Below are 26,378 nucleotides of genomic sequence, written 5' to 3' on the forward strand. Positions count from 1 at the left end.
CGTCGCCTTCTGAGCTTTAGAAACGATTACATATCGAGTTTCGAAGTTAGATTCAACTGAGCTCACTCAGATATAAAGCCACCACCGAAACTGAAACCAAAAAGCGAAAACTAAAGTCAACAGAAAGAAAAAAGGAAAGAAGGAAATCAAAAAAAAAAGGAAAAAATAGAAGAAGAACTTGGGAGAATTTGGAAAATTTTGGGATCTGTGAATAGACTAAAATAAACTGAAAAAGGAAAACAAAAAAAAAATAAAAAAATAAAGAGCAAAAGTACAAATTGCTCGGCTGGAGATGAAAGAAAGAGAGTATAATGAATTATGGGCCCATACAAATTGATCAATTGGAAGACCTGATCATCGATCATCCCGATGCAGAGACCCGTCAGGAGTTAAACGATACCTCTCTTGATGAAACATTCCAAAAAAAGTTGAGTGCAAAAGCTCATGAAATTGAAATGGCCAATAGTGGACCAAAAAACAATGAGTCCAACTACAATGACAATGATATGAGCTATCAATTTTTAGTGACGAAGCTGCACTTGCTGTATGAATATAAGGAGATTGAAGATATCGAGCAAGCAATCAGTGAATGGTTTACTTATAGTGATCTAAAAGCTGTGGGTGTGGCGGCGGGCGTATTAGCGCTGTCGAAGGTGTTTAACAATGATATAGACAAATCACTACAAGAATTGAACCAATTAAACCAGTCTGGACTTGAAGATGATTTGGATTGTTTAAAGAATATTTTGTATTTTAGTTTTGGACTTACAAATGGCAGTGATCCAGGTGATAGAGTAGCGACTAAGACTGCTCAAATCGAGAATATTATTCACCACAATGAATATTTAATTTCTCAAAAGGCTTACGAACCACTAATAAATATGGTGATTAATTTTTTAGACAAAAGAGTCAAGATTGATAAACAAGGAGGATTTGAAAAGAGCAACTTACTTTCAAGAAAGGAACTGGGCAATTACTTTAAGTTGCTCACGTTAATTTACTTTATGATTCTCGTATCATTAAAGGAACCTGGAAAGAGCTCTATAGTCTTTAAGAAGTTTTTGCGAGAATCATGTTTTATGGAAAAGATTCTACTGTTTATTGTGCATTGGAAATGGTTTCCAAACAACTCGTATCGAACTCGGTACTTGATACTAATTTTCAATAAACTAATATTTTTCGAATTTGGAGATTCCGAACAAATACGCCAATGTGACAACTACCTCAATGCAAAACATAACATTACAAAAAATAAAGCAGATATTGAAGATAAGACGCGGTTAACGTGTTCTCCTTTGGATTATTTTGCATTTCGAGAAGACTTGTTGGATAAATTTCCTTTATTTGATGCAAATGTGGGAGGTCAGAGCCGCAATAGTAATAGTGATGGCAACAGTAATGATGTCCATGCTTTTTCATCTACATCTAATCAAGAGGAACTAAAATCAATTGAGAAGCAACAACAACAGTTTATGTCTATAAATGCGTTCTCAAATTCTTTAGCTAGTACTCTTGAAATTCCAAGAACTAACAAATCGCATAGCGTATTGAGCCAGCTACCCACGCAACCAGTTCATCTTGCTACACCTATACCTTCTCCAAAATTGGCGGCTTCTGATTACATGACAGGAGGCGAAAAGATTAGGAAATCATACCAAGTTAATCAATCAATGCCCTTTATTTATCCTGTAGATCCAAATTCCAAATATTCGGTACCGGTGGCTATGATTGAAGCTGACAAAATATTGCAAAATGCAGTGTATGAAAGTTATTCGTTGAAAATGTTGTGGAAAGAACGCGACAAGTTTATGCAGCAGGAAAGGGGATACGAAAGCGCTTATGGTAAAGATGACAATTTTGACTTGGAGCAGTCAGCTGTAAAGCCAGAATTGAAGGCAAATACAGATGCAAATGCAGATACAGATGCAAATACAGATGCAAATTCTGACCACTATGAAGTTGATTCAAAAAATGTTGCTCTGCTCCAACGTGTTGAGCAATTTTACGCTTCTTCTCTTTCAAAGTTGCACACTTTTGTCAAAGTTCTTATTGAAATCATCAAGAGCAATCGTATTGAGACCAACTTGAATTTCTATGAACTTGAATTAAACCCCAGTACATCATATATGATTAATTCCCCTGTCTCCCAATCCAATGATAATGCCAGGTCGAAAATTGAGATGGTGTTAATGCTGCAGTTGGAAGTTTTGAGTGTTAAGGAAACAACTTGTAAAGCAGTTACGGACATTTTACTCAATTTGCTTTCTTGGTTGAAAAGAAGCCATATTTTGAAGAGCTATTATTTTTCTTCCTTGTTATTTGACCAACAATTTTTTTCAATTGCCTTGGATTATATCGGTGGCTCATTCAACAATCCTAATAATCAAAGTACCGCACCGCCCAAATCAGATGAGTTGATTGAATATGAAGTATTGATCAATCAGAACCGATTACTTAATCCGCAAATAAAGCTTCCAACAATGAATTTTTTTAACCACTGCTTAGGTTTAAGGAACAAGTCTTATGATTACCAATTCATAAACAAGACATTTATTTCAGAATTGCCAAAGGAAATTGACGAAAACAACATTAATCATGTTCAAATTAGAAATTATAATGCCAATTTTGCACATATTTTGTCGAATTTGCTTCGAATCCTCAATAAGGTTGTTATAAAGAACCAAAGTCAGCGGATTTTTGCACTAAATGATTTAAAGCCCTCAGAGCTTTTTAAAATGATTTTAATAAATTACGACACCCCGGCCTTTTCAAAACCAATATTAAAGATCATGAAAAAATTAGTGCCTTACCAGGGCCGCAAGTGGAAAAATGTCAACATGGATCTCATTAGCTCGATATATATGAATTGCAAGTTGAGCATGAAAGACAGTTGGCTTAGTGGGAGGGATTTGGAAAGTGATTTCAATACCAGTTATGATCAGGAAGTTGCGCTTAGAGCATTATTACAATTCTACAATATAAGGCGATACCCAAGCGAGATGGAAAAAATCGGCTACAAGCTCAACAATGATGCTGAAAACTTTGATATCTCGGATATCCCAGCATTGAATTTGGAAAGTATTGATTTGTCTAGTTGAATATAAAATAAAAACCATGGTATTTTTTTTCACTTTGCAGAGGCCGTCTAGCATATAAACATTTGCGCTCTCTCTCTCTCTCGCCCACTCTCTCCTTTTCGTTTTCATTTTCGTTTTCGTTTTCGTTTTCTTCTTCTTTTTCGTTCGGTCCCTTTGTCTCTTTGTCTCTACGTTTTCCTCATTTCTTTCTTCCATCATCTTTATACCATTTTGTCTATGTACTTTGTTGTTGGTTCTTTTTTCTGTTACATATACAAATATTTAAATATTTATTTTTTTTTTTGCGTCTGGTTGTCATAGTCAATTGAGCGGGTAATGGTGTGTAAAACTGACGAAAAAAATTTGTCAACTGCAATCCCACAAAGGTTGCGAAGTTGCAGTATCAGCTTGAAAAAGGAAAACCAAAGTCACTGACTTCAACAACCTCTCTCTCTCTCTCCTTCCCTCTCTCTTTCCTTTTACATTTAGTTGATCAACATACTATAATCATACTTGTATAACTTAAGTCAATAACTCAAATATAGCAAACGATGGTTAAGGTAACACAAATTGAAGACGAGACATTCACCAACGGACAACAAACCGTTGAGAAAGTGGAGATCAACCAATTCTCTGATGACGATGCATCAGACGTTTCTGACTCTGAGTTTTCCGATGATGACGATTTCGACTATGAGAACGAGACCATATACGATCGTATTGCCGCTTTAAAAGATATAATTCCACCACTGCAACGTGATCAACTTTCCAGCTTGACTTCAACGGTGAGTTCATATGTTTCAGCTGCTGCAAACAACGGAGGTAAATTGTTGTGGGCATTAACTTCAAGTTCACTTTTGTTGGGTGTTCCTTTGGCATTGGCAATCTTGAGTGAGACTCAGTTGCAAGAGATGGAGAAGGATATGAGTTTGCAAAAAGCAGCACAAGATGTATTGGCACCAGGCTCTGACGAAGCATTCAATGAGAAAAAATAAATTTTGTGATAGGGAACATGTAGAAGGAGCGAAGAATAAGAATGAGGAAGGAGAATGAGGGAAAGAGTCGGATAACGTGATTCTATATAATAGTGTGTCGTTTGATTGTCTAATTCATTATTAGCTTGATTCGTTTCGATTTGATCTATTTGGATCTATCTTGATTTATCTTGACTTTCGAAAAAAGTGTATTCTAGTTGAAGATTGTGTATATAACTTGTAATCTATCTAACATTCTAGTCTAAAATATGATTGTACAATTTACTTTGCTCAGCGGATACACTTGGACAGGTGGCTATCCTATGCTCTTTTGTGTTTGATGGATAAGGCGTATATGTCCAAGTAGGAGGTGATTTCGGTTATGATTTCTCCCACAAAGATTCCATGTATACCTAAAGTAACACCAAATCCCAACCAGCTAATCGAGTTCAACACGTTGTACTCGTTGTAGCCGTAGATGTCAATGAGAACCTTTGAGATTGCCAATTGTGCGATAGGGATAAACATTGGGATTTGAACAAATGGAAATTCCTGAATGGTCAAGTGCGCCAAGATGATGCGGCCCACGGAAAATGCAATAGTACATCCTATGGAAAGTACCAATGGGAACCCAAATTCTGTGACAACTGAAGGATAGATCCATGCGTAAAAGATGATGACCCCATAGTAAACAAAAAATGGGTAGAGACCCTTGTATGCCTCGTGGATTTCACTCTTGGTTTTTTTGGTTTCTTCTCCATCTTTTCCTTCGTAATGCTTTGCGACATTGTGCATTGCCGAGATGATGTTAAAGTACAACGATCCCAATCCAAGAACAACGTAGATCAATGAGGAATCAAGTTGGTAAATGCCGTATCCTAAGGAGGTCAAGTTTAATTCAAACAACTCAATGTTCCAAATGTCGGGGCCAAACACACCGGTCAAGATGTACACAGTGCAAATCATCAAGATTCCTTCAACTGGGCCCGAGAATTTGGAAAGAAACAATTTATGGGTGTGGTATTCTTCCCAAGTGGAGGTATAAAAATTGCAAACTGAGGCAAACTGCGACAACATGAGCAATCCGCCATAGCCCATCTTCATGACACTGGCAAAGACCAATGATCCCAAAGTGGTATTGATGGCATCGATCGAGTGGTCAAATAACTCGCCCAATGGTCCGCTTTGTCCCGTGCGTCTTGCGTGCATTCCATCACAACCATCAAATGTCTGATACATAAATAAACCAAAAGCGTAGAAAAAGTAGCACCATCTTGGCAGGGTTGAGTTCAAAAAAGGGTCGTAGTAAAAGACAACAAACAAGTTGGAAATGATAAAGAATAACCCGAGAAGGGTTACCATATTGGGTGCCATTGACAAGGGGAAAATTTGGACAAAGTAGTTCCACCATTTCTTAAGAACGTACTTGGAGATCAAGGAGTGGTCTTCAGACAGGTACTTGTATAGCTTGAGGTTGTGCAACTTATTGGTTGGAATGAAAAGGCCCATCTTGTGTGTATAAATGTGTGTTTGTATGTGTGTGTGTCTGTGTGTATGATTGTTGGTAAAAAAAAAGGGAAGATAAATGCTCAATAACGATAGATAATGGCAACAAAAATCACAACAATAATTTAAGTATGATTGAATGAATGAATAAATAAATAAATGACCAGAAACAAACAGATAAATGTAAAGCTTGGATTAGGTATGACAGGAAGTTGGGACACACTTATAAATTATATCAAAAAGTTTGTGTATCTGTTGGTTTGTCTAATATATTCTATAGGTGGATCTTAGTCTGCCAATTGACAAAAAATCAGGAATGAAAATAAATAATGAAATTGAGAAAAGAAAGTAATTAGAAGAAGAAGAAAAAAAAAAAGGGAACCAAAATTGGTAAAAGTCAAATCAAGAATTGTGTATCTTTAATTAACAATTGTGTGACGAGGAAGATGAACAAAATTTATAATGGAGATAAAAAACTTGTTTGAAACTCTGTAAACGCTGAAATTGTTGATAATTGCTAAAAAGAGAGAAATGTTTTGAAGTTGTGAAGATCCACGTGAAGAAGAAGAAGAACGCCCCATGTGCCAATAAATTTTTTATTTTATTTTTATTTATTTTATTTTTATTTTCCTATTTTGTTCACCTAATTTTTTGTGTCAAGAATGAAAAAGTAGAGGATCACTATATTCAACTGATTATTGTTTAGTTCAGTTTCAGTATACTCAATTATAAGTGTCGATAAAAAAAGAACATAATTTGATGGCTAACTCTAGCAGTCAATAGAAGAAACTTATCATTCATTGGTTTTAGTTTTAGTTTCAATTTCAGTTCCAGTTCTAGTTCTTGTTTGTAAGAAAAAAATTGCTTTACTCCAGTTGATTTATTCAAATTTTAATATAGTTTCCAACTTTTTTCACATGGATTTGGACCAAAAATTTTTAAGACTTTGAGTTTGAATATCACAAAGGAAACCAAAACGTATTTCCAAGTACATGGTAAAAACACACTCACTTTATAACATTTATGTGCTATGAATTCTTACAAAAAAAAAAATAATGTTTTGTATTCTATTCAATTATATTTCCATTGAGAAACCATATACATGTCATCTTTATCGTGCTTCCATGTTCCTTCCTTGCGTTTCTATTTTTTAATTTTTTTTTTTTTCATATGATAATTGTAAATAACCACCACCAATGAAGCTTAAAGAGTTTCAAGAATCAATTTTTTTATATCACATTTCTATGACGTATACGAAACTTAACTATTTTGAAAAAAAAAGGTAAGCTAGAGAATTGAACTTTCTTTTCTTTTCTTTTCTTTTCTTTTTTTTTCTTTACTGATTCTATCGAAATATTATATACTCTTTCTTTTCATTATATCATTAGCATCTACCAATAAACTAATTAAATAAACTCCCAAAAAAAATAAAACATTACGTTACATCACATTTAATCAACTTCCTCCATAGCAGATTCAACTGCTGGCTCTTCAGTAGCAGCAGTATCGGCCTTAGCGTCAGTTGACTCGGTTTGAGTTTCTGGCTCGTCATCATCAATGTTCAAACCCAAAGCAATCAATCTGTTGATTCTTTGAGCAAAGCTGGATGGCTCTTCCAAAGTGAAACCCGAAGTCAACAATGCAGTGTCAAACAACAAGGTGGTCAAGTCCTTAACAGTCTTGTCTTCAGCACCATCTTCTTCAACCTTCTTTCTCAAGGTTTGAATAATTGGCGATCTTGGTGAAAGTTCAAAAGTCTTCTTTGAGGACATGTATGAGGACATGGTGGTGTCTCTCAAAGCTTGTGCCTTCATGATTCTCTCCATGTTTGCTGACCAACCAAATTGACCGGTTCTAATGGCAGCTGGAGCATCAACCAACTTGTCAGAAATGATAACCTTCTCAACTTGGTCACCCAAGATATCCTTAACAGCCTTGGTCAATGGCTCAAAGTCCTTAGTCTCCTTTTCTCTTTGAGCTTTTTCTTCTTCAGTCTCCTCCAAGTCAAAGTCCTTGGTAATATCAACCAATTTCTTGTCGTCAAATTCCTTCAATTGCGTCATAGCGTATTCATCAATTGGGTCAACCATGAACAAAACTTCAAAGTTCTTGGCCTTCAAAGCATCCAAGAATGGAGACTTTTCAACAGCCTTTAAGGACTCACCAGTGATGTAGTAAATATTCTTTTGGTGTGGTTGCATTCTTGTGACGTAATCGGTCAATGAAGTAGTTTCCTCAGTGGACTTGGTAGAGTTGTATCTCAACAACTTGGCCAAAGCTTGTCTGTTCTGGGTGTCTTCGTGAATACCCAATTTGATGTTCTTGGAGAAGGCGCTGTAGAATTTCTCAAATTGTTCTTGATCCTCAGAGATTTCTTGGAAAGTTTCAATCATCTTCTTGACAATATTCTTTCTAATAACCTTCAAAATCTTGTTTTGTTGCAACATCTCTCTTGACAAGTTCAATGGCAAATCTTCAGAGTCAACAACACCTCTAATAAAACTCAACCATTCTGGGATCAACTCTTCAGCATCATCAGTGATAAAGACACGACGAACGTACAACTTGATGTTGTTCTTCTTCTTCTTTGATTCAAAAGCATCAAATGGTGCTCTCTTTGGAACAAACAAGATAGCTCTAAACTCTAATTGACCTTCAACTGAAAAGTGCTTAACAGCCAATGGGTCTTCCCAGTCGTTTGAGATGGACTTGTAGAATGCATTGTACTCGTCTTGAGTAATGTCTTGTGGGTTTCTAGTCCACAATGGCTTGACTTTGTTCAACTCTTCGGTTTCGGTGACTTCCTCCTTAACCTTTTTGGTCTTCTTCTCCTTCTTTCCATCTTCATCGTCAACTTCCTCCAATTTTGGCTTCTTCTCGTCGTCACCTTCGGTTTGCTCTTCTTCATCCTTGGTCAAGGACTCATCTTCTGGAATTTCTTTTTCAACCTCCTTAGTAACAACCAACTCAATTGGGTAAGCAACGAATTCAGAGTGCTTCTTAACAACCTCCTTGATTCTCTTTTCTTCCAAGTATTCCAACTGGTCCTCTTTCAAGAACAAACGCAACATGGTACCACGGCCCAATCTTTCGTTTGTTTCGTCCAAGGTAACGGTAAACTTACCACCAGCATTAGATTCCCAAATGTATTGTTCGTCATCATTGTGTTTCGAGATAACTTGAACGTGGTCAGCAACCAAGAACAAGGAGTAGAAACCAACACCGAATTGACCAATCATAGAGACATCGGCACCAGCGCTCAAGGCCTCCATGAATGACTTAGTACCAGACTTGGCAATAGTACCCAAGTTGTTGACCAAGTCAGCCTTGGTCATACCAATACCTGAATCTCTAATTTCCAAAACTTTTTGATCCTTTTGTGGAATAATTCTAATGAACAATTTAGGTTCTGATTCCAACAATGATGGATCGCTCAAAGCTTGGTATCTAATCTTGTCCAAGGCATCTGAAGCGTTGGAGATCAATTCTCTCAAGAAAATCTCTTTGTTTGAGTAGACAGTGTTGATAATCAAGGACATCAACTGAGAGATCTCAGCTGTGAACTCGTGTGTTTCACTCTTTGGGTCAGACATTGTGATTGATCAGTACAAGAATTTATGAATAATGTTACTGTTAATAACGATGGTAATGATGATCCAAGAAAAATGTAGATTGATGAAATTCAGAAAGAAAAAAAGAAAAGAGAAAGAGAAAGAAAGAAAGAGGAGAAAAGGATAAAAGAGTTTACACAGGAAATTCGATGGGAATTTATAAATTGGAAATTTTCAACGTGTGGGTAGTTTGCACAAACGCTCAATGTATCAAGAGAGAGATTGAGAAACAGAGAGAAAAAGCGAAAGAAAAAATGAAGACAAAAGAAAAAAAAAAAAAAATAGTCCGCAGAATATTCCATTAGATTCTACACCTAAAAGTATATCACGTGATATACTTATATGCACACTACTTTGATTTTGCACTATTTATTTTGCCACTATATGCTATTAGATATGTCCTTTAAAAAACACATTATAGATACTCATTTAGGAGGAGAGCTGAGGTTATGGATAGAGGAGGCACAAATTCCTGATGGATTGGAAATATCGCGAACGCATTAGAACTTTCTAGATCCAACTATGAACATTTCACATGTGCTATCATTGAATAGAATGGAATCATTGAAGAATCAAGAAACAAAAAAAACAATCAAAAATCAAAAATTGGTAGCAAAATAGTAGCAAATCACTAGCAAATCAGTAGCAACAGTAGCATCAACTGCATCAACTGCATCAGCATAGAGTTGTAGTGTATGCAGCAGCCAAGATATATTTTCTACTATATAATTACTTCTTCGACCTCTACGCCACAATCTATACATCTCTTTTTAACCAAGTTTTTACCAATGGTGAGTGGAGCTGACCAGTCGTGAGCGTGCCGTTCATCAAGTGCTTTCCCATCTCTCAATTTCCTTGTGTACTCCTCTGCCCTCGTCTTTTTCCTCATCTCTCTCAACGCGTCTTGATACTTCTTTTCTTTCCTCTTCAACTTATTCAGCTCGCGCTTTTCCCATTCTAAATCTAGTCCTTCAGGCGACCCCCACTTCTTCCATGCAAACTCTTCGACTTGAAACCGTAAAAACAATTGCATCTTGCTATAACCATGTGGGTTGGGTTTTTCAATTCTCGGTAAGAGCGAAATGTCTTGCAATTCTGGCTCGGTAAGAAGATAATCCTCTTTGCACTCAGTCTTGACCAATAATGAATATTTTTCCGGCATCTTCCTCACACATGCTCTGCATGCCCGTACTTTACGGAAGTTAGTATACAAATTCAAATCAATATCCATTGAATTGCACTCAAAGCATCTCGGCGCCGTTTCCAAGTCCACTGGCGGTGGTGCATTTTTTATTCGCTCCAATTCCTTTTGTTTCTCTTTCCATTCTTGAAGCGTTTCCTCATCGTGTAGTTTCCTTTGCTCGTCATGAATGAACCCCCCTCGTGAATCTTGCATAGTGGCAAAGTCATACTCTATATAATCTTTCTTTTTTATTGGCGGAGGCTGGTACTTATTTGTTTTGCCAGCAGTATCAAATATAAAATCCTGTTTGTTTTTATTTAATCGAATGTTGTCCATGTCGACAGCAGTTGCAGTACTTTCTCCACCACCACCATTATTATTATTATTATTATTTCTCTGCTCTTGTTGTTGTGTCCCCTTTTCTTTCTGATCTCGAATTCGATTCTGTATCTCTATTGCACGCAATCTATTCTGCTCCACTTTCTCAATTTGCTCAGCTGTCTTGTTACGCTTAACAGATCCATCCGGTTCAAACTCAATAAACTTGGACTTGAGAGAAATTGATGGTTGGTCCAAAACCTGACTAAATGGTCGCTTAGATGAAGTCGACGAAGCCGAAATGTCTTTTGGCGTTGCATTTGGTACAATGGTAGAGTCTGCAGTTGCTCCAGGGTTGCCCTTTTTCCTAAGACGTTCCTGTACCCTAGCACGATTTGCTTCCTAAATCATTAGTTAGTATCTCCATAAAGATGCTGTCGCAATAAATAATTCTCACAAAGATGGTACTGATTACATACTATTTTCTGTCTCTGGACATCGGATATATTTCGTGCTTGACTCATTGGTACTGGTAATAATATGGTAAGAAAACTTCGGATATGACTTGCACTATTAATGAGGTTTGCTTTCCTTCCCCAAAAGAGTCACAATCACAAAGATGGCGAAGATCATGATACCATCATGATCCCATGATTCCACGATGGGTTGCCGCGCGTTTGCATAGTAAAATTGACAGCCCTCAAAAGCCCCCACATTTTATATAGTACAGCAAACCCACACAACGTGCACTAGAAAATTCTAAACATACAGAATTATGAAAAAAAAAACCCACAACCCCCTCCTTCCTTTAACACACACGCAGACACATTCTTGACAAACTGTTTATATACAAGTATCAGGAAAAAGTAAAAAAATCTATCATTCATTAAAAATTTATCTACAACCGTAGAATATCTATTTTTTTTTTCTTTTTTTTTTACTCCCTCTTCCCCACCACTCATAATTCTACAGTATCATCCAATCTGACATCCATCTTGGCCTCGTCCTGCAAAAAGTGTTTCACTTGATTCACAGTATATTCGCCACGGTGGAATAACCCTGCACCCAATGCAGCATCTATACCACATTCCATTTCAAACACTTCTTGGAAATGTTTTGGATTACCAGCACCAGAACTAGCGATAACTGGTATCGAAACTTGTGACTTGATCTGATTCAACAATTCTAAATTGAACCCAGCATTGGATCCATCATGGTCAATGGAATTTAGTAAAATCTCACCAGCACCCAACTCCTCACAAGCTTGACAAAGCTCAAGTGCTCCCAATTCATGGACTTTACGACCACCTTGTGAAGTGACTTGGTAGTAACAATATTGTTCGCCATTTGGTCCGTATCTTGTCGAGTCTGTAATGTGAATAGTCTGCATTGATGTGTCACTTGGCGATTTGACATAAAAGCGCTTTGGATCAACAGAAATCACAACGGCTTGATTTCCAAAAGTTTTGGAAATTGTTTCGATTGCTGATGTACCTTTCTTTTGCTTATCGTTTGCATAATACTCTTCTGCAATACGAACAGCATCTGATCCAATACTAACCTTATCAGCACCAGAGCGGAAATAAAGATCAGCAATTTGACAAGCAGGAACCATTTTACCTGTCTCTGGGTCCTCCATATCTTTGATACCTCCACCCACTGTGAGTGGAACAAAAATTGTCTCGGCTGCTTTCTGCAACACTTGCAACATTGGCAAATCCTTCAATGGCGAGTTTCTAAATGATGTTATGTTCAAAAATGTGATTTCGTCAGCACCTTGAAGGTAGTATCGCGTAGCAAGCTCCACAGGTTTACCCAAGTTCCTCACTTTAGCCTTTTCTTTCTCTTTCGCATTCGCATTTCCAGAATCTTCGCCTCCAGATGGAGCTGTTTCTCGCACATTGTATTGGTCCCCTTTAGTCACCACCAAATCACCATCGTCATTTGTTCTCACATCTAAACAGGCAATTATTCTTCTAGTTAATCCACTCAATGTTTTCTCGACACCAACAGGTTGTTCTTGGACATCTGAGTGGTGAACATCAGCATATTTCTCACCCTCAAGGAAACTCTTGATAATCTTTAATCCGGCAACACCCGATTTTTCAGGATGAAATTGTGTAGCAAACAAGTTACCTTTGCTGATTGCAGCAACAAACTTTTCCGATCCATACCTTGCAAGGGCAAAATTCCATCCTTGTGTCTTTAAGTTTTCAATTTGTTGCAGTTGCAAATCATCAAGAATAGCAGCATATGAGTGAACAAAGTAGTACTTGTTTCTCAAATTCATACTGAATAGAGACTTACCAGCAGGTAACTCTTCTTCTGAACCCACGGTAATCTCTTCAATACTATTCCATCCAATGTGCGGTACCGCTTTTTTGATGTTTTGAGCCTTGTATTCTGGGTCATTGACGTCAAATTTTTGCAAATTCAAGTCCAATATGCTCAACCCCTTCTCACCAGGACTTTCTTCTGAAGTCAGCACAAACGCTTGTAGTCCAACACAGATGCCCATAAGACACCTGTCCTTGGCGATGTAGTTTCTGATGTGTTTATCCAAGTTACGTTCGTAGATTTGTCTGACAAAGTGGGCATAGTTACCAACACCTGGAAAGATCAATTTTTCAATTTGAGAATCTTCAGCAAGAAACTCGGCTTCATTGTGGATAAATCTAATTTCGTATGATGGGTTGATTTTCTTGATGGCATTCGAGAGGGATTGCAAGTTTCCACTCTCAACGTCAATCACATGGACTACCTTTGTCATTTTATCCTGCTACAACGGTAGGTACTATGTTATGATATGCTACTTTGACTGTATTAATATGTGTTCAATTGCAAAAACAATACAGGAAAACCAAAAAAAGGTACCAAAAAATCAGAACAAAGAAAAAAAAAAAAGAAATTATAATAAACTTCGTATGATGATGAGAAAGTCCGCTATTTGTCTAATGGTGGAGATCCATCACAATTGATTTCTTTTCTTTTTTTTTTTCTCTTTCAAAGTTACTCACACCGCAGTCACGTGATGTTTTGGATGAGTCAAGAAGTTTGTTGAGAGTAAATGACAAACATCGTTAATAAATACAAAACTTTACGCCAATGTCATGTACCAAAAAAAAACCTGATTAGACAATATTGTATGAAGATATATACTTCTATATCGATACAATGGTTATGGCAAAAAGAAGAAGAAGAAGAAGAAACAAAAAAGAGAGAGAAGGAAAAAATGATTTGTGTTGGAAAAGGTATTTGCCATGTTGAAGTGATATTCCAGTATTACTAAACAGTAGATTGTAGTAAACCAAACCAGAAAACCTTTTTTTTTTCATTTCTTTCTAGTTGTAGGAACCAAACAAGCAAACATTTGTATTCTATAGATAATTCACACAGGCAAGTATAGTTAAATATTTGTAATTTTGTAGAATTGTATTGATTGAATTAAGCATAAATTTTTTTTCTTTTTTTATTCTTCTGTGAATATTGCCTCTCTAAAACACTGGATAGACTGTTGAGGAATGTAGGTACTACTATTATTCTTATTATTATGTTCTGTTCTGTTCTGTTCTGTATTTTCGGAGACTGATCCGCATTTCTATTCTCTGTAGACCCAATCTTTGTAATCTCCTAAAGTCCACAATTTTGTGTTAAATTCTTTGTAATTCCGTGTTGGTAGGCAAACAGAATACATTACCCAGGGTCTACACCACTTGATTTTTATTCTTTTATTCCATTCTTCTTTCCTTGATCACATCAAACAAATAAACAAACAAGCAAACAAGCTAGCAAAAGAACAATAAGCAAAACATGATCAACTTTTCAGGACAAACAAGAAAAAGAACGGTTAACTTGGGTGATCGAAAAGGGTTTCGCAGCGACAATAATTTCTTGCAACAGTCCATCCAGCAACGTAAAGAACGAGAGGAACAACGACGGAAGGAGAAAGCAGCAATAGTCATTCAACGAAAAATTGTGGAGTACTTAAACACCAGTAAACAAGCTTGGGGTAAACTAATTGAATGGAAAGAATCTGCGACACTACTACAAAGGAGGACAGAAAGTCTAGATGTGTTTGACTCTTACCAATCTACTGAGCTTATAAAACCGATCAATGAATGGCTAGACGAGGGTATACGTCTTGTTCGATGGTTTTCCAAAAAAGCATTTAACCCAATGGCATTGCTGGAACTTTTACTTACTTTACAATCAAGTAAACAATTAGTTGAGCTTAGTGGTTTGTCCAACCTGTTCAATCAGTCGACTTTAAACTTGAATCTAACGATGGGGGGAAGGATACAAAACCTTATTGCAGTGTTATCACCCATACTTTGCAACAAAAGACTGTCAAGAGAATTAGAATTGACCACATTTAATGTAATAGTCAACATCCAAGCCAATGAGATAGTGTACAGCGATGTACAACTAACATCTTTGATTAGTTGGCTTGGATCATATCAGGAAAAAGGTGAAAATAAAATTGCGTTACCAGAAAAAGTAGTTGAGCAGGCCATGGATATGGTGTACAGAATTGGACTTGGTGGCACAGGGAGAAATTTTGAGCATAAGAACCTGGTATCACTTTTGTTGGCACTTTCATTGGCATATAATCAACCTAACCTAAATTATTTACACACTTTAAGAGAAAACGCAAAATATTGCAACGCCGATATGTTTCACAAGCTACAAAATAGCATTCCAAATGAAAAACTCCCTTTTATGTTGATCAATTATTTGATAATTCATGGAGACGAGGAGTTTGTTGTTCAAGATTACATCATTATTAGTCTTTTGCTTCGTTATTTTAATGGCGCTGTTTGCGATGACAACGAGATATTTGGTGTTGGAGAAGACGATGATTTGGAGAAACCCAACGAAAAACATTCTGCAGTGATTGTTAACAAAAAGCAACTTGAAGTGTTGAGAATACTATATACTAGAAATTTTTTACAGGGAGTGTTTCATTTTTTCAAATTCAATGATAAAAGAGATAAAGAACATAATTTGCAAAAAATGCAAACGCAAACGCAAACGCAAGAACACACACAAGAAAACGATTCTGAATATGATACTTCTTTTTTGACAGAGGATCGATTGGTACAGGATATGAGTATATGCATTCTCTCAAGGCTTGTGACATTGCGCCCTCAATGGAAACTGTTGGTTTTCAATCAAATCTGCGCTACAAATTCTGTACACCTAATACATTGCCAATTGAGAAAAAATAGCTCGTTTAACCAGATTGAGCAGGACTCTTCTTCTGAATTGATTCCTCGAGAAAAACTTCAACAATCTTTTGCAACAGCAGAACTTTGGGAAGGGATTGCATTATACCATGAGGTCATTTCTTATTGGCTACTCATTTCGCTTGATCATGAGATATTTAGAGAAGTTGATACGAAACAACTTTTGAGCGTTGCTCAATTCACCAAAAGAGTTGTTTTGACATTGTTATACAACGAGGATCTACAAAGTGAAGCTGTGAACTTGAAGAACGTTTGCTTAAGATTGCTAAACCAGTTATACGTTAAAAATTTGCGGGTAAATTTTCTCCCTGATGATTTTTGGACTTTAAAGCAAATACATATTGATGTGGACAAGATAAATATGCATATACTTGCCGATCTGTTATCCAAAACGCTTTACGATGATGAGGATGACATAGACGAGGAAAATTTGACATGGAGGAAAAAACCTGAGAATAATCCATCACTGGTGTATGCTGCACTTGAGATCTTGAAACACGCACCCTACTTTATTGCATTTCGAGATAGAGTAAAAATCTTTCAAGAATTAATTGAGCATGATCGAGAGATGAATTTTTCTGCTTCCCGATTTGACCAGGAGGGTTTAGCAGGAAATATTCGTCGTGAACATGTTTTAGAAGATGCGTTTGCAGCCTTTGCATCAACTGGCTCTCAATTTAAGCAACGTATTAGAGTTCACTATGTCAATCAGCATGGACCAGAAGCCGGCATAGATGGTGGAGGAATTACAAAGGAATTGCTCACTGGTGTAACAACCGAAGGATTTGACCCCGAAAATGGCCTCTTTCAAGAATCCTCCGATCATCGAATATACCCAACAACTGATTTGGGGAATACTTCTAGCCAAATCTTTATAACTGGTACTGGCACGGGTACTGAAGTTGGAAGTGGAAGTGGAAGCAGAAGTGGAAGTGGAAGTGGAAGTGGAAGTGAAAGTGACTTTGAGCTCATGAAGTTGAAGCTTGACTACTTGAGGTTCATGGGAATGTGCGTTGGTAAATGTATGTACGAAGGCATTCTTATTGATGCTTCCTTTGCTCCATTCTTTTTAAACAAATGGTGCCACGACTCGTTTAAAAACACAGTGGATGATCTCAAATATATGGACGTTGAATTGTATAACAACACCATAAAGCTTTTGGATATGAGCTCTACCGAGCTTGATGCTTTGGATTTAACATTTTTCATCAATGAAAGAATATCGGGCAACACCAAAATTGTGCAATACGATTTATTACCCAACGGAAGCAAAATCAAAGTGGACAGGTCAAATGTTCACTTGTACAATCACAAGTTTGCCGATTTTAAACTAAACAAATCGTTAGCACAACAGACAAAGCATTTTTTGTCCGGCGTTCAAAGCATAATTCCCCTCCGTTGGCTTACCCTATTTGATTACCATGAGTTGCAAATGTTGATCTCGGGAGGTGAAAAGGCGATAGATGTAGACGATTGGAGGAGAAATGCTGTTACTAATGGGTTTGAGTTTGATGATACAACATTGAACATTTTTTGGGAAGTAGTTGCAGAAATGTCGAGTGAAGAGAGAAGGAAATTATTAGCATTTGTCACATCGAGTCCTCGTCCTCCATTGCTTGGGTTTGATCAACTCAATCCTAAATTTGGAATACAGAACAAAGGCGCCGAACTCAACGTCTTGCCAAGTGCTGCTACATGCGTAAACTTGTTGAAATTACCAGACTATAGAGATAAAAATGTTTTAAAGGAGAAGCTTCTTTATGCAATTAATTCAGCAGCGGGATTTGATTTAAGTTAATAGAGTTAAAAGCTGATAATCATAATATTGCATTGCACAATACATAATCAAATCCACAATCGTAAAAAAAAAAAAGGATTTATATATTAAAGAGATTGAGTAAAATAAAACAATTTATAGATTCATTATTTTTTTTTTAAAAAAAAAAACCGTCTTGTTCTTTGTGCTTCTCATCCATTATCAGTAACGAATTGAAGAATGTTCCATATTAGTGGAAAAAGGGTCCAAACTAGAAGCTAAAAGCTTAAACAAAAAAAGAACAAAGAAAAATAGAAAAAAAAAACAAACTCTAACTTGTATTAAAAATTGAATCATGAAATATGAAAAAAAGCAACATAAGTATAAATATCTATATGTACGCGAGTCCTCTGACTAATATCTAGTGTCTACCATCTACTTCTCTAAACTGTTGTTATCTAACCTTTCAAATAAATCTATCTTTTCTTTTTTAATTTTTTGGTTTATTTTTTTTTTTGCTTTTGACTTGTCTATTGCACCTACCACTATCGCTTCACTGCTTCAATGTGTACACCAAAATGAACACTTTTATCATTTGAATTGATAATCTTTGAGTCGTCGTCATCCTCAGCTTGAAAGTAATTGACGTAATCATCAATCCTACCAGTCATTTCAAATAATTTCAACCCAGTGAATTTAAGCAAAAACTTACAAACATCTTGGTGCGAACTCAACAATGTGAAACTAAATCTAACATTACCTTTGCCAAACACAGAGTTTAATTCTAAAAGTATAGTTTCAATGTAATTTGGTATGGCATGTGGGAAATGGTCAAATATGGAGTATGAGTTGGCTGGATCGTAAACCCATCCATCAGGGAATTGGGTCGAATACGTTGACGCGAGGTGCTCAACATCTTTAACTCCGAAATGAATCGAGTCAAAGACCAAAGAGCCCTGCGGTTTAAGTATTCTGTGGAATTCGCGAACTAGAGTAGGGTAAGTAAGTTTTGTTGCTTGCCAAGGGAAATCGCGCGAGTGGATGAGTTCAAATGTTGACAGTGCAATATGTGATAAATTAGTGTTGCAATAGTCAATGTTTGCTGGTCTATGGCTCATACTCGATGCAGGGAGTTGTATCTTGTTACTATTGGATGTAGCGCTTGAACTAGCACCAAAACCAGAGGCTCCACCTGTAAATCCCATATTGCTCCTAGGAATAGAAGAGCTGTTGACATTTGGGTCGAGAGGAACCTGTGAAGCTTGTGAAGCTTGTGAAGCTTGTGAGGCTTGCGGAACACGAGATGACGAGACCGAGGCAAGTGATGCTACTGAATGTTTTTTTGGTGGCATTATTGGCCGTACAGGAATTGAAATTGTTTGATCCTTGACTTTTTTCCCCAATTTAACCAACTTTTCCATACTCATTGCATTGTACTCTTGGAAGGAAGAGAGTCCCAATTTCTTGAAATAAGTTTCAAATAATTCGACATCGCTTTGTCTAAAATCCTGCTTTTGCGTAGTTTGTAAATGTCTGGAGTATTCCTTTTGGTCTGCAAGTAAATCTGGGTCTTCATTGTATACATGGGACTCAATAAACCTTACAAATGGGATTGAGACAGCGAGGTACCATCCATATTGCAATGACAGTGAAGAATTGTAGATAAAGACTTTGACGTTTTCTCTCAGATGGCTTTTCACCAGCTGCTTATACTTGTTGAATAAAGTGCTGACCTGGAATTTGTCGATCAAGTAATTATTGTGAAGCTTTGTTTCCATATCAAATCTGTATTTTTCCAAAAGAATGTATTCATATGATAGTTTGGTAATCGATTCTAGTAAGAATTTCGATCTTATTGCTGCAGTGGCTGCATCGCTCGATGCTGCATCAGTTGATTCTTCATCCTTGCGCAATTTGTACAAGGCATCAGCCAAAACAACAAAGATCTTTTTAAACTCATAATGTTCCTTGTCTAAATCACTCGTTTCCAGCACGTTCGATTTAGATTCATCGGGAAGAGTCATCAAGAATCTAACATAATTGATAAAATTTGTTTGTACTAATTCCTCATGATTAACAAGTTTATGGCCCAAAGAAGATTCGCGCAATAATCGTCTCATAAACGATCTTGTCTTTGAGTATAAAAAGTACGCCAACACTGCTTCTGTGGTGGCCAAGTTTGTATAGTTTTGAGGGTTAAAGTATCCATTGTTGTCGATTATTGCCTTGCCCCTTTTTTGTCGAATAACAAATTTGTAAAGCGAATGAATTCGAACATTGGCAAAATTTAATGCATCACTTGTATGGTATTCACTAAGAAGATCAAGAAAATTATTATACCGGAAAATCTGATATGTTGGTACGATAAATGCTTTTCGAACCAGCTCAATGGAATTGTATACGTCAAGGTCCATAACTGGTACAAATTTGGGTACTGCAAGTTTTTCACTTTCCGTAATAACATCGGGAAAGTAAGATTGCATACTCATTTTGGAAACCACCTTTCCACCTGAAAAATCGGGTGTTTGTGGCAGCTGGGTAGAAACAGTGGGTGCTATGTTGCCAGTGGTTGCTGGAGAAACTGCTGCGCTATCTTTCCTTTTCAGTGAGCTTGAAGATAAAAATGATAATTTTCTAAATTTTGAGGAAGAATCCTTGGGAGTAATTGGTGGGTCTCCGGAAATGGCTGTGGTCAATGGTAATACAGATGATGAAGATGAATGTGCTATTGGTGCTGTTGCTACAGGAGGTGCTAATGTGGTTTGATTAATACTTGAGGAAGAAGAGTTTCTATGAAACATCTGGTTTTGAAAATAATGTGAATTTTGATGGGTGTTCGTGCCGTTATTATTTACTTGTGTCGAAGCTGCTGTCGATGCTGATGTTACTGGCGAATAAACAGAATTGGTTCTAGAATTGTTACCTGTGTTGCTTGGGGATATTTGTGAGTTGGGGACGCTAAAGCTGTGGACTGTTTTCAGTTGCGTTAATGGTGTCATTGGAGATATGGGCGATTGTGCACTGGATGATACTGATCTAAACATATTACTTGAGGTTCCTGTCCTCAACTGGTATTGCTTGAACGAATCTGTTGTTAACGATTTCCCGTAGTTCAATGCGATAGCTGATGCTGTTTCTTCTTCTCGTGTCACATCTTCTGGAGAAATAAAATTTTGTGAAGGCTTTGGAGTTAGCGATTGAGAGTGGACGGGAGTGTGAGTGTTTGTGTTTGTGTTGGTATTGGTGCTGGTGTTGGTATTGGTACTCGTGCTAGTGCTAGAACTAGTGCTAGTATGATGATGATGATGATTATGGTGGTTGTGGTGGTGGTGATGATGAGCACGATATAATGAGTTTTTACCTTCCTTGCTTTCTCTACTTTCTTTGCTATCTTTACGTTCTCTTGTTTCTAGATCAATATTCAACTTCAGGTCTGCACTATCTTGGGCAAGCATTTGATGCAGCCTAACCAGGAAATTTCTTTCTTGCAAAGTATCAGGATGACTATAATGTCTTTGTGTATTTGGGTCTGTCCTATCACGGTGGTGCAGGTGGTGTGGCAAAGAGGCATGGGTGTGATGTGGGTAATGTTGTTGTAATGGGGTTTCTGATGATAACAGGCGGTGCTGGTTGTTGCTAATATATGACGGTGGTATAGTTGACTGCAGCAGAAACAAGGACTCGTTATCTTGGTTGTATTCTGCCACAGGGTCATATGTATATGCTGATGTTTGTGCTGTTGAGTAAGCGGACATGATGGATTTTGTATCATCTAGATCAGATTTTCTTGAATCTCTTGACGCGTTGGAATTGCCTCTTGGTGGTGGTGGTGGTTGTTGTTGTTGTTGTTGTACTTGGAGAGCAGAGGCACTTGTCTTGTTGTTGCTGCTGCTGTTATTGTTGCTGTCGCCTTTCAATTTGCTCCATCCTAGTTTCAATTTACTTCGTTTGGATGTAGAGCTAGCTGTAGTTTCCAAACTATGAACACTTTCAGCTGAGCTTTTGGAGTCTTTGCTTTTTCTCAGGTGCAAATGCAGATGTGAGTGTTTTTCTCTATTTTTCTCTTTTTCCTTCTCCCTCTCCTTGTCTTGTTCGTCTCTTTTCTTCTTGTCATCTTTCTGTTTCCTGAGCTTCTGTTGAGTTTGGTACGAGACCGGCGGCACGACAAAGAAACTCATTCTCGGCTTGAAAGGTTAAGGTTAAGGTGAAAGTGAAGGTTAAGGTGAAGGTGAAGGTGAGTGTGAGGATGATTAAAGTGGCGGCCACGTTAAATTAAAGGGTTGGATTGATATTTTTGATTGTTTGGTTGTTTTTTTTACCTTTTCAAAGTATGACTGTCTACAAACTTTTTATCAATGTAGTAGTGTATCCTGCAGGTCCTACTTTAATTGGTGAGCACATGTAATTTGTACTGTTGGTGGGTTTGACTTCTAGTAGTTAAATTGAAAAACTTAGTTATAGTTATAGAAGCAGTTGGACTTGTTGTTGAATTTGTTGTTAAATTTGTTGTTGTTGTTGCTGCTGTTGTTGTTGTTGTTGTTGTATATATTGTTGAATGTGGTAAAAATAGAAAAATTATAAAAATATTCTACAACCCCCCTGAGTATATCCGCTTTTCTGTTCTCTACTTTTTTTTTTATAATTTTTATAATTTTTATTTTTATAATTTTTAATTTTTATTTTTTGTTCTTTGGGTTCTTTTGGCTTTCTTCTGAAGATATAGAATTTATATATTAATTACAATTACAATAATTATTTCAATTCTTATTCAATTAAATTACACCAAAAATGAGATCAGTAGTTCACTATAGCAGGGTCGTTGAAGATATGATGATAAATAGAAAAACAGTCAGATCTCACAATTTGTTCTAATCAACGGTAGTCAGGGGTTTTTCTTCTTTTCTTCTTTTCTTTTTTTCATCTTTTCTTTTTTTTTTTTGGTCTTTTACATTTGGATACTGTCTGTTTTGCTGCTGTAATCTGTACAGATAAGTATGTATATATATATATATATATATATCGATATATCTCGCAATTATTTCTTGCGTTAGTTTTCCCAACGTGTCGACTATTTACTCTTTTTTGTATTCAAAATCTTTTTTGAAAACAAAAAAAGAAAAAGAAAAAGAAAAGAAAAGCAGAAAGGAAGTGGTTGAAAGAATGCAACAGAAATGGGAGGGGATGCTGTTTTGTTCTTTGGCCTGTTAGTTTCTTCTTCTTCTTCTTGGTTATCTATTCTTTCTGGCACTGCATGTATTCAAAGTAATGTTAGGTAGAAGTTTTTTGTATTTTTCTTTTGGTAAGGTCTTTTCAAATGTATCAGTGTATGTCTTTGCCCTTTCCTCCCCCCCCCCCCCCCCATTTCCACCACCAACGCATTTCTTCCTGCTGGGGTGTGAGGTTGAGAATCTTCCACTTTATCGGAGCAGAATGGCACAAGATCCAAACACACTCTAAATGTGACTTGTTTGTTGATGTTTCTGGGTGTGTCTCAGTTATCCCTTACTTTTGTGTGCACTGCAGATATGTACTGCTGCTTACATATCAACACAGAAGCTAAGACACTACCAAAACTGGAAAAGAACAAAAGAACAAAAGAAACAAGCAATTCACGCTCAGAGTACTTATAGATGCTATAGTAATCAATGCCTTTTACATGTAAAGAATACAAAGCAGAGACAGAGAAAAAAAAGAAAACTTGGTGTTGGTGTTTGAAAAGTAAATCTCATCATATATCTTACAAGTGTCAGCGTTCAATAAGTAGTAGGCATTCTTTGTGAATCGCTTTATATCATCTTCTTCTTCTTCATTTTTTTCCTTGTTCTTCCGCGGCACCTCGCTATCATTTGCCAATTTGTTTTTGCAATTTATTATTCAAAAAACCATCGCTAGAATTTGCCGTTTTTACTCGCGGAATTAGTATCACATTCCATAAACCTATCCCATTTTTCTTTTTCATTTTCATTCTGGTTTTTGTTCTATTCTTTTCTATATTCTTTTCTATATTCTTTTTTTCACATTTCTTCCTTGTTTGAAGAACACCGACCCATTTATCTTTAGCTTTATCACATGTAAACATTTCTCTTCTTTTTCCTCTTGATATTTCATTTTTTCGTTATATTATTTTTAATTTTTAATTTTTAAATTTTTTTTTTGCTTTGACAATCAATTGTTTCTATGCTGTATGTTGGTTAATGCTGCACATGCCTTGTCCTGTTTCAAATCGATGAGTGTCGATGAGCAAGTACCATTTTTTCATATAACAATTACTATTTCTAACAATTACTAGCAAAAGCTTATTGGTATGTTGTGTAAAATCTCTCAACCATTTTTTGGGACCAACAAGGAGACGCTCCTTGGGGTATATTTGCTTACAAAACAACTTGTCCCTTGTCTCTTGTCTCTTATTTCCTTTTCTTTTGTTTTTTTTTTTTTTTTTCTTCGTTCTATCAATTGACTATATCCAAGAAATGGAAAGTACTGCACACACACAAACACACTAAGAAACACACACTAAGAAACACATACATCATGGCTAAGTAAAATTTGGTCAACTCCAAGAAATGCAACATTCTTCACCCTCAGCCTTCTTTTCTTTTCCCTTCTTCTTCCTCCTCCTCCTCCTCCTGCCTTCCTTAGAATTTGAATAAAGACAAACTGCTTGGCACAAGGCTGTGTAGATAGAAAGCATAAGCAATCGAAACTGTGACTAACTTGTATAAAAATATATATATATAGTTGTATATATTATGGTCAGTTTTCTGAAACTGCTTTGATACTTCTTGCTTCTTTTTAGGAGGGGGAAACGAGGAGGTATTTGTTTTGCACCAAATTTGCACCAAATTTGACACTAAATTTTACACTAAATTTTATTTATTGGAATTCCATTTTATTTAATGTAATTTAGTGCAACAACTCTTCTTTCTTCCCTCACTTCCTGTTCTTTGAGTTATCACACCACAAATGATTCTTACCACCACTACAGAGTCTATAATCACACTATCGAAACGGTCTACACAACAAAGAAGGTGGTTATTTTGGTTGATACTAATTCCCTTATTTATAATAATACTTGCATGGGTATGCTTTAGACGAAGAGGAAGAAGCAGAAGAATAGGAACCAGTAATCAAGGCAATGCAACGGTATACCCTAGAAACAGTGTACCTCAAATGACGTATATGCAACAACAACATCCACTACAACAACAACAACAACAACAACCACCACCACCACCAAGTGGTTTGTATTATAACAATGCAAACTACAATTACCCACCACACACAACACAAGAGTCATATGTGCCTCCACCATACCCTGAACACGAGCATGGACAAGGACAAAGACAAAGACCAGCTGAAGTAGAATCACAAGGGGTACAGTCACCACTAGTGCTGCGGGGAAGAGGTGGATACATACCCCAAAATAATGATGACTTGGGGTATGCGCCACCCCCACTGACAGTGAGTGATCAGAAACATGTATATGTTGCACCAGAAGGACCACCTCCACCTGCCCACACTAGATAACTAAGCAATTGAAAAATTACAAAAGAAAACAAAAAAATAATAATAATAGTACATAAATGAATAGAAAATAAATGATGTAACCTCTGGTGATTATTACTTGAAGAAGTAGCAGCCGCAAAAAGAAGAAGAAGAAGAAGAAGAAGAAGAAGAAGAAGGAGAAGAAGAAGTTGATGACGTAAGGCATTAACAAATATATATAAATATATATATATATATATTATATAAATATACACTCATACTATTTCCTTATTATAATATCCTACATACTATATCAATGTCGTATTCTCCTTGTCTTACTTTTTATCAAGACGCTAAAAATTTGAGACACTTATTTTTGTCAAATTTAAAAACACAAAAAAAAAAAACAGAATTTGAACGCGTCATCAACTTATCTCCTGGCCACCGTACCGTTAAATTTCTATTTTGCTTTTTGCAATCCTTTTCTTCTTTAACAATGCTAAAGTGTAAGTATGTGTGCTGATACGTGTGCGTCTGAGTGTTGATGGTGTGGGCCCACATCACCGTCTATGTTTGCTTGCCCAATTTCTCTTTTCCTTCCTTCCTATTTTTTTTTTTTATTTTTGTCGATTTGAACATTGTTCAGATTACCCTTACTTTGATCCAGGGATAATAGTAAAAGCCATGTTTTGGTGTTGGTGCATTTCACGTGTAACAATAGTTTCCAGCCTCTTTTTGTACTTTTTTTTGTACTTTTTTTTATTACTTTTTTTATTTTAGACGATAACCAAAGATAACAAAAGAACAAGAAGAAGAAGACACGAACCTTTACGTAAAGAAGTTGAGAAAGTACTCAGAGCTTGTCTATAACATCCCCAGACAACTTTACTATACAAAGTTCACAGATAATAATAAAAAAATGATAAAGGAAAAGACCACACCGCACAATAACTGAGCAGGTGACGTGGTCACGTGATTTATAACTTACATTTAAAAAACAGTTTGATGAAGAAACAAAAAAACAGAAACAATAAAAAGGAACTAATAAAAAAAACTTGAAAAGAGAATGTACAATTACTTGGAATAAGAATGATATATATCATCCACCGTTTATGCACAATAATGGATGTTGATCTCTTGTCCTTTGTTCTTTGTTCTTTGTTTATTGGATATTGTTCATTTTCTTTTTTTTTCATATTTCATATTGCATATTTCTTCACCT

At 36.4% G+C, this 26,378-nt stretch overlaps 9 protein-coding genes across 9 annotated transcripts; 4 read left to right on the top strand and 5 right to left on the bottom strand. All coding sequences in view use genetic code 12, as the record gives it.

The window, feature by feature from the left end:
* Positions 1–311: 311 nt before the first annotated feature.
* FAR11 (Factor arrest protein 11) lies at positions 312–3,098 on the top strand (the record flags this gene model as incomplete). Its single annotated transcript, XM_001523647.2, has 1 exon — positions 312–3,098. One exon carries the CDS (start codon positions 312–314, stop codon positions 3,096–3,098), a length of 2,787 nt encoding a protein of 928 aa, XP_001523697.2.
* A 530-nt stretch (positions 3,099–3,628) lies between these two features.
* On the top strand, positions 3,629–4,072 carry tom22 (mitochondrial import receptor subunit Tom22; the record flags this gene model as incomplete). The annotated part of the gene is made up of 1 exon (XM_001523648.1): positions 3,629–4,072. The coding sequence occupies one exon, from the start codon at positions 3,629–3,631 to the stop codon at positions 4,070–4,072; it is 444 nt and encodes a 147-aa protein (XP_001523698.2).
* Positions 4,073–4,372: 300 nt separating this feature from the next.
* Positions 4,373–5,560, bottom strand: EPT1 (Phosphotransferase; the record flags this gene model as incomplete). The annotated part of the gene is made up of 1 exon (XM_001523649.1): positions 4,373–5,560. One exon carries the CDS (start codon positions 5,558–5,560, stop codon positions 4,373–4,375), a length of 1,188 nt encoding a protein of 395 aa, XP_001523699.2.
* A 1,448-nt stretch (positions 5,561–7,008) lies between these two features.
* On the bottom strand, positions 7,009–9,150 carry HSP82 (Hsp90 chaperone hsp82; the record flags this gene model as incomplete). The annotated part of the gene is made up of 1 exon (XM_001523650.1): positions 7,009–9,150. The coding sequence occupies one exon, from the start codon at positions 9,148–9,150 to the stop codon at positions 7,009–7,011; it is 2,142 nt and encodes a 713-aa protein (XP_001523700.1).
* A 739-nt stretch (positions 9,151–9,889) lies between these two features.
* Positions 9,890–11,193, bottom strand: RAD14 (DNA repair protein rad14; the record flags this gene model as incomplete). Its single annotated transcript, XM_001523651.2, has 2 exons — positions 9,890–11,071; positions 11,149–11,193. 2 exons carry the CDS (start codon positions 11,191–11,193, stop codon positions 9,890–9,892), a joined length of 1,227 nt encoding a protein of 408 aa, XP_001523701.2.
* Positions 11,194–11,627: 434 nt separating this feature from the next.
* Positions 11,628–13,439, bottom strand: HIS7 (Histidine biosynthesis bifunctional protein hisB; the record flags this gene model as incomplete). Its single annotated transcript, XM_001523652.2, has 1 exon — positions 11,628–13,439. The coding sequence occupies one exon, from the start codon at positions 13,437–13,439 to the stop codon at positions 11,628–11,630; it is 1,812 nt and encodes a 603-aa protein (XP_001523702.2).
* Positions 13,440–14,479: 1,040 nt separating this feature from the next.
* On the top strand, positions 14,480–17,713 carry HUL5 (ubiquitin-protein ligase (E3); the record flags this gene model as incomplete). Its single annotated transcript, XM_001523653.2, has 1 exon — positions 14,480–17,713. The coding sequence occupies one exon, from the start codon at positions 14,480–14,482 to the stop codon at positions 17,711–17,713; it is 3,234 nt and encodes a 1,077-aa protein (XP_001523703.2).
* Positions 17,714–18,216: 503 nt separating this feature from the next.
* On the bottom strand, positions 18,217–23,050 carry PVL30_005257 (uncharacterized protein; the record flags this gene model as incomplete). The annotated part of the gene is made up of 2 exons (XM_001523654.2): positions 18,217–21,680; positions 23,047–23,050. The coding sequence occupies 2 exons, from the start codon at positions 23,048–23,050 to the stop codon at positions 18,217–18,219; spliced, it is 3,468 nt and encodes a 1,155-aa protein (XP_001523704.2).
* Positions 23,051–24,747: 1,697 nt separating this feature from the next.
* PVL30_005258 (uncharacterized protein) lies at positions 24,748–25,198 on the top strand (the record flags this gene model as incomplete). The annotated part of the gene is made up of 2 exons (XM_061119671.1): positions 24,748–24,751; positions 24,804–25,198. 2 exons carry the CDS (start codon positions 24,748–24,750, stop codon positions 25,196–25,198), a joined length of 399 nt encoding a protein of 132 aa, XP_060975654.1.
* Positions 25,199–26,378: the final 1,180 nt, after the last annotated feature.

This window comes from Lodderomyces elongisporus, chromosome 7 (assembly GCF_030384665.1).
Source record: "Lodderomyces elongisporus chromosome 7, complete sequence".
NCBI classification, from domain to species: Eukaryota; Fungi; Ascomycota; class Pichiomycetes; order Serinales; family Debaryomycetaceae; genus Lodderomyces; species Lodderomyces elongisporus.